At 37.8% G+C, this 19,352-nt stretch overlaps 1 protein-coding gene across 1 annotated transcript in view; it reads right to left on the minus strand.

Annotated features, from left to right (window-relative positions):
* DMXL2 (Dmx like 2) overlaps positions 1–19,352 on the minus strand; it is a 1,902,820-nt gene that overhangs the window by 1,870,580 nt on the left and 12,888 nt on the right. The window contains exons 2-3 of the mRNA XM_044076363.1: positions 11,141–12,232; positions 9,220–9,792 (exon numbers count right to left, since the gene is read on the minus strand). Coding sequence (XP_043932298.1) covers positions 9,220–9,792; positions 11,141–12,232 — 1,665 coding nt within the window. The remainder of the gene's footprint in view (positions 1–9,219; positions 9,793–11,140; positions 12,233–19,352) is intronic.

Consider the following 19,352-nt stretch of genomic DNA (forward strand, 5'->3'; position numbering starts at 1 on the left):
ACACTGGACCGTACTCAATTCGGCTTTGTTAAAGGCAGATCATGCCTCCTAAACCTATTTGACTTCTTTGAGACAGTTATCAAGGCTATAGACAAGGGAAAGGTGGTCCATACAGCCTACCTAGACCTTGCAAAGGCCTTTGACACCATTCCCCACTCAGGTATTATAGACAAGCTCACCAGCCTGAACATAAACCCCTACGTCATGAGATGGGTTGCCAACTGGCTCACTGACAGAACCCACATGGTAAGAGTTGCAGGAGCTAGGTCTGACTCTAAACCGGTTACGTGGCATTCCCCAGGGCTCAGTCCTAGGACCCCTCCTGTTCGGCATATACTTCTCAGAGGTACAGGCAATCACAGGAGGACTATGGCTGACCAAGTCCGCAGACGACTGCAAACTAGGGGCTATAATTGACTCTCCGGCTGACAGAGACATCCTCCAAAAGGGTCTCACTGAGACTGATACCTGGTGTCAAAACCATGGCCTCAAGCTAAATGCCAAAAAGTGCATAGTCATCCCCTTTGGAAAAAACCAAAGTACCCACAAACTACCACATAGTTGGTAGCCCCCTAAATATGGAAAACGTAATAAGGGATCTGGGGACCCAAGTAGATAGTAACCTCTCCTTTGATAATCACATTGCCAAAGTGGTTAGAAAATCCTTCTATGTGGCCCACCTAATCACAAAAGGGTTTGCATCCATATCGAAAGAGGTCGTTGGGCCCCTCTACGCATCACTCATCAGACCCATCATAGAGTACAATGCCCCATTTGGGATGTACCTTACAAGACACCTGCAACAACTGGAAAGACCACAGAAGTTCCTCACCAAGAGGATCACTGGCCTCAAGCAGATGCCCTATGCAGCTCAACTGAAGAAACTCCAGCTGTACTCTGTTGCATACTGCCTATTCAGAGGTGATCTCTGCCTGACATACATGGCCATGCCCAACCCAGAATTGATAGGCATGCTTCACCTAAAGAAAACCATATCCCCTCGAGCCACACGCTCCAGGGATCTAAACTTCACCACAACAATAAATATGATGTGCTGGTGGGATAGATTCCTATCCCAGAGACTTCCCATGCTCTGAAACAAGATTCCAATCTACATTAGGCAGAGCTCTTCGCTAACCCTCTTTAAGAGAAACTTTGATGAGTGGATGGGAAACAGAAAGCTTACCCCCAGGGATCACTTCAATGGTTCTGCTGGACAGAGGCACAGGGGACTAATCTAAGGGGGTGGCGAAAGCCAACACATTCTGGCTAGGCTTATAAATGTCTTCAGGCAGATAGCCTAGTACCTACATATGAACCTATAAAGGAATAGATTGGTCATTGCTGAAGAAGCAGCCCATTGGCTTTGGCTAGTGTAAGACCGTGGTATTTATTCTTTGGGGAAAGAATCTACATTTGGAAATTGGATAGCAGTAGTTTCTTTAGGAGGCAAACAGATTCTTCAAGAGGCAGGCAGTACTCACTTTTGGCTAGAAAAATACCTATCCTCCCCAAAAAGAAATGCTGTTGATTAAGGAAGGAGGAGATTCTCTTAGGCCACAAGAATAGGGAGTGGTTGATAGTGAAGGTTAAATGATGGATCAAGCCACACTCCTACATATCTGAAGGTGTTAACTGCTCCATGGCATTTTAAGTTGGTCAAGAGTAAGAAGTGAGCTGCAGTTCTTTTGCCTTTTTTGTGGGTGTTCCAAAGAGTAGTTTTAGTTTTTGAGGAATTAATAGCGTTTGCTACTAAGCCAGTTAATGAGGAAGATGAATAAAACTGCAGACCATGTTAAATTAGTGGGTTGTGTTAGGAAGACAACCATGTCATCTGCTTTTTCTGTAAGCTTGGAAAGGTAGAGTGCAACTCTGAAAGTACTTATAAAAATGGAGGAAAGAGGAGGGGCCAGTATGGAGTCTTTGATGGGCTCCTTTAAATAAGGGAGTGGTGGCTGATGTACTGTAAAAATTTACTGATAAATGTCTGTTGGACAGGTAACTTTGGAACCAAGGAATAGCATTAGGGCTAATCCCAATGTCAGTGAAGTGATTAAATATTTTGACATATTATAGCTGCACTGATCTCTGCAACTAGCTATGTTGCATTTATTTAAGATAAATTTATTGCAGCTTAACAGACTATGCTCTTAACATTTTAAACGTTTTCCCTGTCAACATAAGATACATTACAATTTCCATCCTTAGCCAATACTCCTAGGCAAACAACTCTGTAGTACTGTTGTGTGTATGTATATATAAACAAAAAAACTATTTGAACAATAACGCTAGTTATTATCAATTTTGCTTTGCACTTAATACATCTTTACAGAATTAGCTTTCTAGTACAGTTCTGAGCCCTGCCTCGCTTTTGAATAATGATAGTTTCTTTAATTTACAACACCGTCAAATGAAGAGTATGTGGCATAGAGGACATCCACCAGCAACTAGCCAACTTAATAATTTCTTGCACCTATATTCAAAAATTATACTTTCACAGCAGTAAGGTCTACATCTTTCAAGTGTGTGGCAATATTCATGAATCCGATATTGCCATGCATCAGCCTGCAGGAGAAAGAGTAAAATGACAGCTCTGTTAGTTGGCCTGGGTTACATATGAGCTCTTATTCAAAACTTTTTTGGATGAGTTTTCTAAAGTGCTGTGCTCTTTACATCTGTAGATGTACTACCCTACTACATGCATATCAAAGCAGACCATGTTTTTTCTATTATAGCTTGTTTAGGGAGGAGTGGGGGGGGGGGGGGTTACTTGGGATAGTACAGCTGTCTTAACTACACTTACCATAACAGTACATATCACTGCTGCAATAGCCATAGCTACATGGATTATATCCTTCCAAAGATGTAACAGCTGCCTAGCTTCCAAAGCTTCAAGGCACCTTCAACATGCCCAAGCTGTCGAGCTGAGCAAAGTAAAAGAGAAATTTGAAAGCAGTGCCCTTCAGAGCTTCTCTACCAACACAGAGAGGCTGAACTCTGAAAGGGTAACGATGGGAACAAAAAATAAACGCCCATACCCTGGCATAAGAACACACCAAAAAATGAGAAGGTGGGAGTGGCTACTGCAGCAGTGTTCATTTGACTATCTACTGTTGGAGTATGTTTACTTACACAGTACTATATTCATCCTGCTGATAGCCTAGGTACTAGGCTATCTGCCAGAGGGAATTTATAAGCCTAGCCAGTGTGTGTCAGCTTTTGCCGCCCCATTGATTAATTAACTAAGCCTCTGTCAAGAAGAGCCAATGAAGTGATCCCAGGGGTGTATTTTCTGTTACCCATCCACTCGTCAAGGTTTCTCTTGAAGAGTTTTAGTGAAGGGCTCTGCCTAATGTAGTTAGGAATTTTGTTCCACAGCAAGGGGAGTCTCTGTGACAGGAATCTATCCCTCCAGCATTTTCTATTTATTGTTGTGGTGAGGTTTAGCTCACTAGAGCAAGTGGCTCGCAGTGATGTGGATCTCTTTAGGTGGAGCATCTCAATCAATTCTGAGTTGGACATGGCTTTGTAAGTCAGGCAGAGATCACCTCTGATTAAGCGATATGCCACTGAGTACAGCTGGAGTTTTTCCAGTCCGGCTGCATAGGACATATGTTTGAGGCCAGTAATCCTCTTGGTGAGGTACTTTTGTGGTCTTTCCAGCTGTTGGGAGTGTCTTGTGAGGTACATCCCAAATGGGGCATTGTACTCTATGATGGGTCTGATGAGTGATGAGTAGAAGGGCACTATAACCTCTTTACTTCTAGATGCGAACCCTTTAGTAATTAGATGAGCTACATAGGATTTCCTAACTACTTTGGCAATACAATTGTCAAAGGAGAGATTACCATCTACATGGCTCCCCAGATCTCTTATTACCTCTTCTGTATTAAGGGGGCTGCCACCTAATTCATGGGTGTTTTGTTTTTCCCAAATGGGATGACTATGCATTTTTGGGCATTTAGCTAGAGACCATGACTTGACACCAGGTGTCTGTCTCAGTAAGGCCCTTTTGGAGAATGTCCGTGTCAGCCGGAGAGTCAATTATGGCTCCCAATTTGCAGTCATCGGCGAACTTGGTTAGCCATATTCCTCCTGTGTTTGCCTGTACTTCTGAGAAGTATATGCTGAACAGTAGGGGTCCCAGAACTGAACCTTGTGGGACACCACTTGTGACAAACCAGAGTCGGACCTGGATCCCGCTATTCTTACCGTGTGAGTTCTGTCTGTAATCCAGTTGGCCACCCAGGCTGGTGAGTTTTTTCTATAATTCCCGAGTGGGGAATGGTGTCAAAAGCCTTGGCGAGGTCAAGGTAGGCTGTGTGAACCACCTTCCCCTCATCTATGGCCTTGGTGACTGTCTCGAAGAAATCAACCAGGTTTGGTAGGCATTATCTGCCTTTAACAAAGCCAAACTGGGTTGGGTCAAGTGTTTGGAGGTTCCCAATGTCTTTGTTAATGAGTTCCATGATGATGCCCTCCATAGCCTTGCAGATCACTGCCTTAACTGTATGGGTAGGTTACCCTAGCTTACTACGTATGGGTAGGTTACCCTAGCTTACTACGTTTGGGAGGTGAAAGTCCAGCAACTCCTGGAGAATGGGCCTAGCAGAGCTTGATCTGAACCTAGAGTAGGAATCCAGCTTATAGGACTTAGGACAAAGTAACATCTAGAATATTTCTAGAATCCAACCCTTTCCAAAAAGCCACAGATGAAGCCAAGGCCCTTGTAGAGAGGGCCTTGACCCTGCCTTGACCCTGCATGGAACGGATTTTATTATGGTGAGTATAACAAAACCATACTCCTAACTAGAGCAACCAGCGAATGTTTAAATATGGGCAAAAAGTGGATGACCTGTAGCCTGCAATGAGCTAAACTGGAGCTAGACGCTTTGTGAGCACTTGCTGTAACAGATGGTCCAAAGGGAAAGATGGAGAACTGATAATGTGTTCCAGACACAACCTTAAATGTCTGACATCTGGATGACAAGGGATGTGAAAAGCATCTTGAAGTCTAGTGTTACCAGGAAACTTGAAATAGGAAAAAAAAAGGCAACAGGTTGTGAAGTGACATTTCAGTATCACAAACATGGTTAAAGAAAGATCCAAAGCTGGTCTCCAAGCATTCATTGTTTGAATAAAAACCTTTCCCCACCTGGGAAGGAGGAACTAGCTGACGATCCTTGGGACAGTATGTGATTAAGAACCAGAGAATGAGGAATGAACCCCTGGAAAAGAAGAATTTCCTCTCACTGCAATCTGTAACGCTGATGAATGACATTCAGAACCCATTTATATGAAACTGTTGCCAAAAAGAAAAATGGAGATTTCACGCTGTGTCCAGGGTGGGAGGGGTCACAAGACTTCTTGAACATTCATTCAGACTTGTCACTCTGTTCTTGATTTCTGGGAGGTTTGAGACCTCTTTTAGAACTCCCTTACCATTTCTTTTTGGGTCTCTGTTTACCTGTATTTTGTTGAGACTGTTTGCTCTGCTTTTTTCCAAAACTGGATGAGGAGCTAAGAATCTCTTAGAAAATTTGGGAAGGAGGGCTGAAAAACTTAATTACCTGGGTCAGCTTACCCCTTTCATCATACTTTTTGATCAGCTCTGCAGCACAGCGGCTAAAGACTAAATCTATATCCAAAGGGAAACCTCTACAAAACAATACCTGTGGCCATAGCCCTGGTAGAAGTATCAACAGAGTCACACGCTGCAAACCATGAGTAGTTACCTGTGCAATAGATAACTAAATTATTTAAAACAGACTTCCCCACAAGAAACTGCAGATTAAATTGTGAAAGTATGAGGAATGCTTTTAACTAGAAAAAATGTAACATAAGAACCTGAGAATTCAAACTCTGAAAATCAAAGCTGCAGAAGTATACACTTTCCCCATACTTCTCCATCCTTATCAAAAACAGTAGTACCAGAATTATTTAGCAGCAGTGAAATTAACTAAAACCATAACTCTTGTGTTGGAAATAGTGCACACAGACTTAAGAGAGTATACAGACTTGAGAAAGTATACATCCCATCATTAATACTGCAGGCAGTGACACACTCCTCCACAAAGCAGACAGAACAGGAATAGGTGTAGCTTCAGGAAATTCCTTCTGTAATTCATACTATTTTTTTAAAGGACTGAAAAACCTCAGTGTTCTCTCACTGAAAATGCTGTCAGATTCTAGCAACAGTCTCAGAGAAAGGGAATTGAACTAGCTGTCTTGAGTCTGAACAGAAAACCCTATCTGCCCCCTCAGCTTCCTGTTCAAATTCAGAATCTTGATTCTATTATGGTAAAAGAGGTTCTCTGAAAGGGAACTTGTCTACCTAGATGGTCAGCTTGATGCTGTAACTCTGCTATCCTCAAACCTTAGAGGAGCATACTCCTCAGTGTCAGTAAAGCTCTGAAGTGCTTGGCACCCAAACTTGTCTTTTAGTCAACTCATCTTGAACTGCCTGACAGTTTTTAAGCATGTGGAAGGTGCCAAGAAGCTTTGGCAGCTGGCAGGATACAACCCCTAACAGCCAAGGCAGCAATGATCAATATGAACATCTGAAGGATATGTCTTCAGCAATACAGCTGGATCAGGTAAAATTAGTTCCTAGTAATAGTTGACACAATGTGCTCAGATGAGGTCACTATCCATACATGTGCCCAAGTGCATAAGTATTGGCTTTTTTGTAGGGGAGCATTAATCTTTTATGTGGTGGTAGGTGTAGTATTTCCCCAAACAGCACCATATTGCATTCCTACGCCCCAAGCTTGACCCTTATGTTGATACTAATCAGATACTGATGTGACTTACTCGTACCTTGCATATTGGTATCAGAATCACAGAATGTACAGGGCAACAAGGCCATATGGCAAGTTACCTTGCCAGTGCCCATTCCTGAACCTTGACTCCTTTTAAAACAGTGATAGAACAGCCACACCTTGTATGAATATAGTTACTGACAGTGTCAAGTCTGGAATCATGGGCAGATGACCATCAGCGGCAGATTTTCAACATTTTCTTGTGTACAAGAAGCATATACTGTAAACAGGGAGATCCAATGTGGAACCCTTTTAGGAAGCCATCTAGGACAAGTCTTCTAAAAGAAAGTGTGCACCAAACCTCATTCATTGTATGTTGTGCCAGTGAGCCAGTTTGCTGAGCTCCTCTATAATACTAAAGTGTCAGTATCTTAGACTTGGCTACATTCCAGTGTGCAATGACTGGTCACTAACCAGTGCTTCAGTCATTCCTCAGAGAAGTCTATCAGATTCACTATACTGGACCTGCACTTTATAAAGCCAAACTGATTTGGGTTAAGAGACTGCAGACTACTGATCTCATTACCTTGAGTTCCGTTATAATACACTTCATGACTTTTTACAATCCGTACTGGTAAGACTCGTCTACAGTTGGGTTGGTGGTAGCCCACCCTTGTTTAGGGTTGCCACAACAGCTGCTGTTTAAGCTTCAGGGCATGTACCCAGATTATGAATGAATACCTGGAAGGGATGCAATGAACCTGTGCTTGTTGCTAACAGATAAACTGAAATGTGTTGATCCATAAAGCTAGTGTGTTTGGTTTTGTAGAGAGCTTGTAAGTCCTTTTGAAGTAATAATGGAGGAAGGTAAAGACTCTGGATATGGGGTGAGATGCAGCAGGTACAGCAGACAGAAGTTCAGATTGCATTTGTCTGAAACATATTAGCAGTATCCCCTGGCTTGGAGCAGCTGGTAACATTTAAGATTGGTTCTGTGAAATGTTGTTTATTTCTGAGACTCAACGTATTTGCGTCTTATTCTTGGCTTTTCAACTTTTCAATTTAAAACTGAACTATTTTCAGCCCAGTTTAGTTACTTTTTATAATGAAGATTCACTCTTGGTCATAAGTATAAATTTTTTACACACACACACATCTGAAAACATCGAATGCTCATAACATCTAAACCCAAAACATCAAGACCATAACATCTAAACTTCAAAACATCTAAAACTCATAACATCGAATCTCAAAACATTGAAAACTGCAAAGCAACTATACATAACATCCCACACACTGTTTCTGCAGGGGGGCAAGCCCCCATGCACCCCCCACCCCCTCCCCCGTAAATTAAATATACCAACTCCGAGATCGCACTACAGTGGGAGATCGCACTACAGTGGGGTTTCCCTGCAGAAACGTAGTAAACAGTGTGTGGGATGTTATAGCTTCCTCAGAACCAATGTTTCAAACAATACCGCCAAATTTCAAATATATAGTCACGTACATTACGTAGACTAACTGGTTAAAACCCTTAAAGGTACATAATGAATATGTACATAGTGCACATACTTTGTTTAAAAACAAGGTAAAAAATAAACATTATCTCGTATTTAAAAAGTGAAACCACACATTAGAAAGTGTTGAGACATTTTGAACCATATTTTTTTACATACAATATGTAATTAGCAGTTCAGCAACCAAAACTCGATACAACTAAAATAATACTGTTAGTCTAAAAAGTATAAACATCATATGCAAATATTAATATTAAACAGTATCTAACTATATATATTGTTGAAGTACATAAAATGACCTAGTTTTCTACATACTCATAAAAAAGTAAAATAAACTCAAACTAAAGATTTACAGTAAATACAAGTTTTATCTTCTGTAATTTCTCATTTTTAAAATGCAGGAGATATTACAATGATCATTCAGGCCCAGAAAACTAAAAGAATTTAACAACTGCCATTCTAACTCACAAGTTTCTAGCAATAAAGAAACTGGTCCACCTCTTATGGAATGTGCAACCTCATCTATAGCTACAAAATAAAAACTATGGCCTGGATTTTTTATACAGTGTTTTGCTAGGGCATTCTCTATTTTGTTTTTTCTAATTGCATACAAATGTTCGTAGATTCTGTCCCAGAATCTACGATCTGTTTTGCCAATATAGAATGCCTCGCAGCAATTACACTGGGCCAAATAAACTATGGATTTAGATTCACAATTAAGTCTGTGGTGAATGTAATATTTCCTATTCCTAATCGGAAAGGAATTCAAAACTTTTCACAATTAAGTCTGTGGTGAATGTAATATTTCCTATTCCTAATCAGAAAGGAATTCAAAACTTTCACTTCTCTACAGTAGTTACAGAACCCACACTGAAAACACCCTTTTAGTCTTGTAGTACTGTTAGATACATTGTTCCTTTCTAATATTGTTTTTAAATTACATCCTCGTTTATACACAAATTTTGGTCTATCACCAAGTTTTTCAAACAGTTCTTCATTGTTCAAAATAAAGTACCAGTTCTTAGTTAGAATGTGTTGTATGTCCCAAGAATTAATGTTAAAAGTCGAAATGAAACTAGTCTGAAAACGTGTTTCAATGTTGACTAAACTGGTACTGTTTCTCTCCTCAAATCTACCCTGTCCTGTTAAAGTGTTGGTAATCTCAACCTGTACTTTTAAATTGTTGTATATTAAAAGGGGGGAGTAAAGACCTTTTGAACGTTTGAAATTAATTTCATCCATTAATTCAGTGAACATAGACAATGGGTAATCTCTGTTCATGAACATTTCCTTCAAATTGTTACATTCATTCAAAAAAGCTGTTTCCCGACTACACATCCTAGCCGCTCTTATTATTTGACCCTTAATAATGGCTCTTTTTTGCTTATAAGGATGTGCACTATTGAAATGTAAGAAGGAATTGCAGTATGTTGGTTTCCTATATATGGTGGAAAAGTATTCTAGATTTGTTGAATCTTTATATAATTTCACATCTAAATAGTCGATCTCAGTTTCTGAAAAATTAAATGTGAAGTTCAAAAATGATGTAGTATTATTAAGGGAATCAATCAGTAATGTTGCTGATTCTATATTCCCTTTAAATAAAATAAACATCATCAAGGTACCTTGTGTAATATTTAATTGTATCCATAATACTGTTATTACAAAATATATACTTATTCTCCCAATATGCCATAAAAAGGTTAGTGACGCTAGCACCGCATGGCGACCCCATCGCTATACCCTGTTTTTGTAGGTAAAATTTACCATTGAAAGTGAAATAATTTGATGTTAAAATATCCAATAGTTCTGATACTATGTCTATTTCACTTTGTGTAGCTTTTAAATCAATCAGCATCAAGGAAATCCATTCTACTGCTTCTAAATGTGGTATGGATGTATATAAATCCACAACATCAATTGTCAGGAAATTAAATGAACTGTCAAATTCTGTGTTACACATGTTTTGAAGGAAAGTCCATGAATCTTTACAAATGCCCGGTATAAGTTTCAAATATTTTGTCAAAATAGTTTCAACAAGTTGTGCACAAGAATATGTTATAGATAGATGACTATCAATTAAAGCACGAAGTGGCGGGTTAAACATATCCTTATGAATATTCGGGATGCCGAAAATCACTGGATTTTTTGGCATGGAGATGTCTATGTAGTTATAAGTGTCTAAATCAATTTTTCTATTAATAAATAAGCCCTTAAAATAGCCCCTAATTCTGGTTTCATTCAATGATGAAATGTTGTATGTAGGACTGTTTAAAACTAGTTCCATTTTTTTCTATGTATATGTGGTTGTCAAAAATGACCAACCTACCACCTTTGTCCGGTTTAACTACCCGGACTGCTGAAGAGCACAGAAGTTTAAGACTTGTTAGTTGTTCATCTGTAACATTGTGTTTCAATTGTTTGTTCAAAAATAAGTCAGATTGGTGCATGTGGCGGATGTCCAACTCACATGCACTCTCAAAAAGTGCTAAAACTACATGTAGAGGTGGGTTAAAAGTACTAGCTAATTTCAACATAGATACATTCTCAAAATCCTTATTGTTGAAAATAAAATCAAGATTTAACTTTCGAACATAACATTTCAAATCAATCAGTGTTTTTGCTATGTTACATCTCTTTGTTGGGACAAATGTATTCCCAAATGCTAACAGTTCAATCAGACAGGGATCTAAAGAAATACTTGAAAAATTATAGATGGTAAAATCACCCTTACGATTGGTTAATAATTTTAACTTGTTATTATACAAGGAGCTGTTATTATTGTCAAATGGAACTTCTAATTCCGAGAGTTGTTCCTGTTTTTCTGTTGGAACTTCGAATTCCGTGCCCCTAAAAAATGACCATTATTTGCATTGTTGTTGTAGTAATTGTTGTTTCCATAACGTTGAGGGCCATTCTTATTATTATTTGCCCTTATTCTGTTACTTCGTCTAGGGACTTGTACAAATTGGTCATCAGTACCATCTTCAATCAACTCCGAGTCTTGCATATTTGATGTTGAAGGTAAGTCAGCCCTTTTATTACTCAAATATTCTGTGTTAACGAAAGAGCTTTTAACTGGGGGTCTTAATTTAACATAGGCATTGTTATCTCTGTAGGAAAGTCTGTCCCTTGACAATTTTTTGTTTTTGTTCAACTTCAACTTGTATACTAGAGAATCTATACTCGTAAAAATACGGGTATAGTCATATTTATATCTTTCAAAGTTCACATCTTTTTTCAACGAGTTGTCTAGTTCGTTGACTTCATTAATCAACTTGTTGATTTGGATGTTATAGTGTTTGATCATCAACTCAAGTAATTGAAGGCCCTGATTGTCAAAAAGTAGTGCTAGATCTTTGTAAAAATCAGCGTCAATAAATAAACCAGTTGGACAAAAATTGGACCTTAAGCCTTTCGGTATTATTTTCTCTGTAGAGCATTGCCGAAAGTAGTTTACTTCCAGTTGCAATTTCTTTAGTTTTACAAGTTTTGGTTGCTGATCATTTGCTGTACTGTTTGTTTGTGTTGCACCACTCAAAGTTGCCCATGGGCGTTGTATCCGTGGTGCTTGCCCTGGCGGTATAGAAGTATCAGAAGGTGCTCTTGTTAAAGGATTAGTAGGTAAACCGTCTGTCCGTTGGTTGGCGGTACTACTTAATTGCACATCTCCATCAGACAGACCTGGACAAAGCCGCTGTTTTTCTCGATGTTCTAAGTCATCTAGTTTGGTAGCAATATTGTCCATCCGTTGAGACAGTTCATGTATTAAAGCAGTTAAATTACATTGGTCGGCTGACCCAATGTTAGTGTCCATAGAAAAAAGTCTCGGACTACCTGGACTAGTAGAGCAGCCGGTCGCCATAACAAGAAAACAAACTGGAACCACGAAAAACTTAGTAAAATACAGAAACGGCTGCTCCCAAGCTCCAGTAATCAGAGAAATCCACAAAACTGTTAAAATAACCAAAAAGGTAAAGACGAAGTCCAAATATACAGGCTTTGATGATTTGAACGCAATTTTTAATGAAAAACAAAAGCGTTTTCACTACAGACGCGGCTATAGCTTCCTCAGAACCAATGTTTCAAACAATACCGCCAAATTTCAAATATATAGTCACGTACATTACGTAGACTAACTGGTTAAAACCCTTAAAGGTACATAATGAATATGTACATAGTGCACATACTTTGTTTAAAAACAAGGTAAAAAATAAACATTATCTTGTATTTAAAAAGTGAAACCACACATTAGAAAGTGTTGAGACATTTTGAACCATATTTTTTATATATAATATGTAATTAGCAGTTCAGCAACCAAAACTCGATACAACTAAAATAATACTGTTAGTCTAAAAAGTATAAACATCATATGCGAATATTAATATTAAAAAGTATCTAATCAAATCTTGAAAACTAGAAATACTTAATCTCAACAATGTAAAAAAACTATATATATTGTTGAAGTACATAAAATGACCTAGTTTTCTACATACTCATAAAAAAGTATAATAAACTCAAACTAAAGATTTACAGTAAATACAAGTTTTATCTTCTGTAATTTCTCATGGTTCAAAATGTCTCAACACTTTCTAATGTGTGGTTTCACTTTTTAAATACGAGATAATGTTTATTTTTTACCTTGTTTTTAAACAAAGTATGTGCACTATGTACATATTCATTATGTACCTTTAAGGGTTTTAACCAGTTAGTCTACGTATAATGTACGTGACTATATATTTGAAATTTGGCGGTATTGTTTGAAACATTGGTTCTGAGGAAGCTATAGCCGCGTCTGTAGCGAAAACACTTTTGTTTTTCATTAAAAATTGCGTTCAAATCATCAAAGCCTGTATATTTGGACTTCGTCTTTACCTTTTTGGTTATTTTAACAGTTTTGTGGATTTCTCTGATTACTGGAGCTTGGGAGCAGCCGTTTCTGTATTTTAAAAATGTACACTGCAAACAAATGGGTTCAGCATCAGGTAGCAATAAGGTGGTGCCACGGAACTTGAGCCAGTTGCTATTCCGACACTGCTTCTACTACAAGCAGACTGGTTACAGATGAATAAAAGGGTAGCAGGCCCAGTCATGGCAGACAACTGGGGAAGAGAGGCTAAAGTTGGATGGAAGGAAAAGGTAAATTATACAGTACAAAAATGTATATTGTAATACTGTTTTTTTTTTTTTTTTTTTTTACAAGACTATAAAAGGGGAATGGGAGCACATTGTGTGTTAGGACCACAGTGCTGGCATTAGTGTCACAACTAGTGCAAGTTTAGATTATACAATACAGCAAGTTAAGCTGGATAAGGACTTTAAAGCAGACACAGGCATTTATTTATTTGTAATTTGTTAACTGGGGAAGTCCAATGGGCTGTGTTCAGCCCATTTTCAGTGAAGTCCTGGGAAGAAAAGCTCCACAGTACAAGAAGAGCAACACAGTACAGGAAAAGTAACACCATAAAGTAGAGTTACACAATTTAAAAAAAAAAAAAAAAAAGGTCATTAATGCATTACATTGAAAACTGGAGGCTTGGGGAGAACCTCTGTACAGAATGTGGAAAGCAACACCATACATTAGAATTATACAGTTTAAAATTTGTAGTTAATTATAAACATTGTTTTTACTTGGCAGTTAAGACAACAGATAACATTACTAATTTAGGGATTTTTTTCCATAGGATGCTAGGTAGGAGTTAAGGCAAATAGAGTGAGGAATACAGGCAAGTATAGTAAAGAATTAAGTAGTTTCATGGGGGAAGGTTATTAGAGGATTGGGTGCAACAACAAGTAACGTAGGCAAAGGATATATTGTAACGTACTTGACAGTGAACCACAATGCAAGTGCTGGTGCTAGAAGTAAAGCCTGTTTAGAAAAATGAACACAATCCTATGTAACTACACTATGTATTGTATACACAATACAGAACTTTCAAGGTAGATAACTACTACACTTCTGGAATGGGTTCCATAACTTAAGTAGGTTTTAAAACTGTGCAGTGTATAAATTTCACAACTAAAACAAGCTAAAAATGGACACTTACAATGCTGTACACTAATTTGTATATTAAAAATAAAACACTGTATAGGCACACAGCAAAAATAACAGAATGGCACAGTAAAAAAAATATAGTATGAAACTGACTTTGTGCAGATAACGACTGTAGAACCCACTTTAAATGTAATATAGTGTAATAAGGTGCAACACTAAAGCATAGCAAAAATCAAAATGGAAACGGTATGTATACCAGATGTTATCATGTTACAGTAGTTTGTCTTTAGATAAGGAAAAGCCTTTAGAAAACTCTTCAATATTGTCAACCTGGTATCTTTTCAACTTGCAAAGAAAATATAAAACTGTGTGCTGCTTTTTATCATTATCTTGGTATTCATTTTGATCACAACCAAGCTTCCATGACACATAATAACCTATCCAGAACATGGTCTAATATATTACAAGACCTTAGTAGATGGGAACAAGTGAACCTATCGCTCCTCTCCAAAGCTGCTGTGGTGAAGATGAATATCTTACCCAGACTTCTTTACCAGTTCAGAGCTTCAAATCCTATAATATCAAATGCGCTCTTCTCCAAGTTCAATAAAGAACTAGCTAAATTTATTTGGTTTCCTAAATCAGTTAGGATATCGTATCGGAAGCTAATATATCCTAAGAACGGGGGTGGTTTGGGTCTGCCTAACTTTCAGCTTTACTACATGATCATTTGTGCAAATAGAATTCTATCAATCTCAAATCTAACCCACGAAGACTAACTTTTCTCCTTCTTGGATGAAATTATGGTTTCAATATGTTTTAGCCAATAAATTTAATCCTAAAGCTCTTCCCTTTCTTCCTCCAGAAGTTCTGAATAGTTACAAATTAATTAATATGTTAAAACATAATATTAAAAAGTGTTCCAATCTCTGATAAAATCCCTTAACCTTGACAAAGCCTTTTCTTTACTTCAACCCCTTCATTTAAATCCCAACATTAAGATCAATAATCGGATGATTAACCTCTCGGATTTTCCACTAATCAAAGATGTTATGGTATGGGACTTACTGCAACATAAGGATACAAAACTTCCTGCTTTACAATCAGTCCTCAAAGTCAACAATAAGTACACGACCATTCTCCGCCAACTAAGAGAATTAGTTTCATCAAAATTTGCCCATATCCCGGCCAGTAATCAGGATATCATCAAACTCCATGAAATTATACATGCTTTTTCAAGTTCAGAAAAAATGCTCTCTAAATCTTATAAACTTTTGGACTCCATAATACATAATTCAGGATGTCTTTTCTCCAATTACTGGGACAAATGTGGAACCACTTTTACAGAGGAACAAAAATTATCTGCTAAAAAAAAATACTTTAGAACTTTCCCCATTCAAAAAACTTATCTGTACACAATTAATGGTGAACAACAACACATATTATACTCCTACGGTGATGAATAGATTTGACTCCAAAAATTCCCCCTTCTGTACTTGTTGCTTATTCCCAAAAGCTGATCTTTTACATATACTTTGGTTCTGTAAATATTCCCATAAACTCTGGACATCATTAAAAGTTTGCCTCGAGAAAATGGATTACCACAAATCTACTCTTTCTTGGGAATTAGCAATTCTTCATATACCTACTGTCAAACTCTCTAGGTTAGATAAACATGTCCTAATCATTTTATGCTCCCTAACTAAATTCTATATCACAAAAAGTTGGTTAGATCGCACAAAATTTTGTTGGAATAACTTCAAGGAGATGGCCATTTCATATATTGCAGCACAAAAAAAATTATCACAAAAGGACACAGGAAGAAAGTTCTACTAAAAGTTTGGAAAAGCTTATTCGACCTAATCTTTTGTATACAATAATGTTCAGAATTTCTCTCTTATTCTTTTTCTGGGGTATGATACTCACTGCAAGCACACTTGCGAGATAAGCTGTTTTTCACTCAATCTTCATTATTCCTGTTGGCTATTGAACTTTTTTCTTTCTAGGTGGCAGCATTTATTTTTATTTTAATTTAATTCAATTTATTTACATAATGAAGTTATTTAACTTGTTTATCTCAATTCAACTTAATTCACTTTAATTAATCTCAATTTAGCTTAGTTCAAGTTTGTTTAGTTTTTTTATTCTTTTGAATTTTTGTATATATAGTGCCTACCTTTAGAAATCCTAGACAAAAAGGAGAGAGACCAGTTCAACGTGAGGCCAAAAAGTTGTGAAGGGGCTTTCAAACTTTAGGGGGGGTTGAATATTTAACTGCAGCAGATCCTTGTTACAGTTCCTACTGTTACAAAGAAACGTACTAATATGTTCACTTAACTCTGACATCAACTGCTTAAATGAATCTCAGATGACTGAATGGGAACTTCCAATGTCTCTTTTTTATTTAAAGTAACTGGGTTTCTAGCTACTGCACTGTGTTATGAATAGAGTGTGTGTGTGTGGATGAACACTGGTCTCTTATTGTCTGAATGATACACAGGTCAAATTTTCATGTCATTTATGAGGGCTGCTAGCACAATTTAAATTGTGGCAAAGCTTCTGAAATGTGGAGTTGAACAGAGATTATACTCCTTCACAAGGCTGGCAAATGTTATTCTGTATGGTTCTCTGAATTTGACTTAATTCTCTAGGAAATTAGTGGGAATTTATTTATTTACTTTCTTTTGTTTACTGGGAAATTCCGACTGGATGCAGGTCCTTTTTCAGCAGATGCCCGGGGAGAAAAGCTCCACATCATGCACATGATAGAGATACAATGTTGCAGCAATAGTAAACAACATTACAGGTTGTTGGCTTTAATACAATAACAAGATACTGATTACTGACAGTATATACAGTAAATGTTGCAAGTCAAGATAGTTTCTTGTCATTTTATAATATTAGTAACAACGCTGTCAGACAAGATGTTAAAGTATCTAAAGACAACTAGCTATTTCTGATTGTGGTTAGTAGTGGCAGTAGTATAGTTGGTTAAGAGTCTAGATGTGGGTATGTTAGTCTGGATTAGAACAAGGACAAAGCCAGTGCAAATTTAAGTGGAATTTGAGGGCAGTTTTGAAAAGGCTGCTGGAAGGTAGAGTAGTTCTAGAGGGCGGAAGATTGGAAGTTTAGATATGGTACATGAAAATATGGCTTCTCCTGCTGAGTTTCTGGGTTTGATAACAGTGAGTTGATTTTTGTTGCTTGATCTTAGGGGCCTAGTGGGGTGATAGGGTTGGAGAAAGGTTTGAAGGGATGTTAAGGGGGTGTTTAATAAGTTTATGAACGAGGGTGAGTTTATTAAAATGAAGGAGTTGTGGGAGTTCTAGCCACTTTAGTTCTTTAAGGGATATACAATGACGGATGCTTTAGGAGGTTCCAGTGGCAAATTTAGCAATTTTGTTGTAACAAACATACAGCTTGTGTAGGTCTGTTTGTCTAAGGTTGCTAAGTATTGGGGATGCATAGAGTAGGGTGGAGATTAGCTGGGAATTGGCTATGGAGATTCTAGCCGCCTTGGTTAGGAACTGGCAGCTTTGATACAATGCACAAGTTTCTTGTGAACTTTTTTTATTGTGAGGTATGTTGGTGTCAAATGTAAGTTTGTTGTCTATTTCCACACCAAGTAATTTTGTGTGGTCTGATGGAGAGATGATTGGATTGTCTTTGGCAAGAATGTTGAAGTGGTGGGTGGGTGTTTTGGGTGGCTTTGGAAGGCTGGAACAGGAGACGTTTTGTCTTACTTGGGTTGAGTAGGAGCTGAGCATTGGATAGCCAGCTTTCTACAGACGAGAATGATTCTTGTGTGATTTGTTGTAGTTGTGGTAGAGATCTGTTGTAGTTGTGGTAGAGTGGTAGCAGAGCAGATGAGGAGAGTCATCTGCGTACTGTATCTCTGACTCTTAACTCTGAATTCTACTGAATTCCAGAATATTTGGAAGCCAGTGGGCAAGTAGTAAGACCCTTTTCTTTTTTTAAACACCTTTACTGAATTATCACTCAAGACCGGCATATTCCTAGTCACAAACAATATACATCATATGTTTTGAACTATCATCAATCCAGAACTACGTAAATTGCTCATTTCCTGGCTTCTCTTAAACCTCCATCTTCCAAATGATTATTCTACATGTATCTTTTACTCGGCTTCCATTTTTTCTAAGTAATTTGCTCCTACCTTTTTCTAAAGATCCCCCCTTCCAGGTCTTATCTCGATTACTATATTCAAAACTTCAACTGGTTTAAACTTTGATTTCCATTTTATAGTAATTGCTTTTTTTTTTTTTTTTGGCAGCCAGCAGAATTGCACAAGGCCTTACTATGCCTGAACAATACATATCTTGTATCCCTGCATGCAAAAAAATCCATTTCCTTGGTTACATCCATTTGCTCACCCAATATTTCTGACAGTAGGAAATGTCTGAAGTCTGCCAACTTGTTACACTCCAAAAACATGTGTTCCATGTTAGCCCCCCATCACACCTCCAACATTTGCCATCTACACAGGATAAACTCTGGAGTCTTCTTGGTGCATAGAAATACCTATGTAAACATTTCCAAGCAAAAATCCGAAGTCTTCTATGCTTTGTTGCATACTTGTGAGCCATACATATGTCTTCCCAAGGTTTCCTTGTGAATTGCTCATCTAGTCTCATCCCAATCGTTTCTAACCAACTCTGATTCCTATAATTGTTGTACAATATTTTATATACCATACTAATTACCTCCTTTTTAACAGCAGCTTCTGTTCTAGATAAATTAAAAACTCTTACCAGATCAGGTATTTCACTAAGAATTCCCCAATCCACTTCTCATTACCTATTCTCTGATATCAATCCCTGAGAGGGAAGGTAGTCTCTAGCCTGCATTCCAAATGGCTTCCTGAACTCTTCCCATTATATTACCTTTCCTTCTTTCTAGTTCCTTTGTCAGTTTTTTTTTTTTAAACAAGTTCCAGCCCCCTCTTGCCTATTATCTGTAACCCTAATTGCAGTAATCCATCTTGGCAAACTCTTTTGTGTTGGCTTGGTTCATACATTCATAAAATAGCAGAAAGTATTCTAATATTCTAAATGGCTG

This window comes from Protopterus annectens, chromosome 7.part0, assembly GCF_019279795.1.
Source record: "Protopterus annectens isolate FY-2018-M chromosome 7.part0, PAN1.0, whole genome shotgun sequence".
Taxonomy (NCBI): Eukaryota; Metazoa; Chordata; order Ceratodontiformes; family Protopteridae; genus Protopterus; species Protopterus annectens.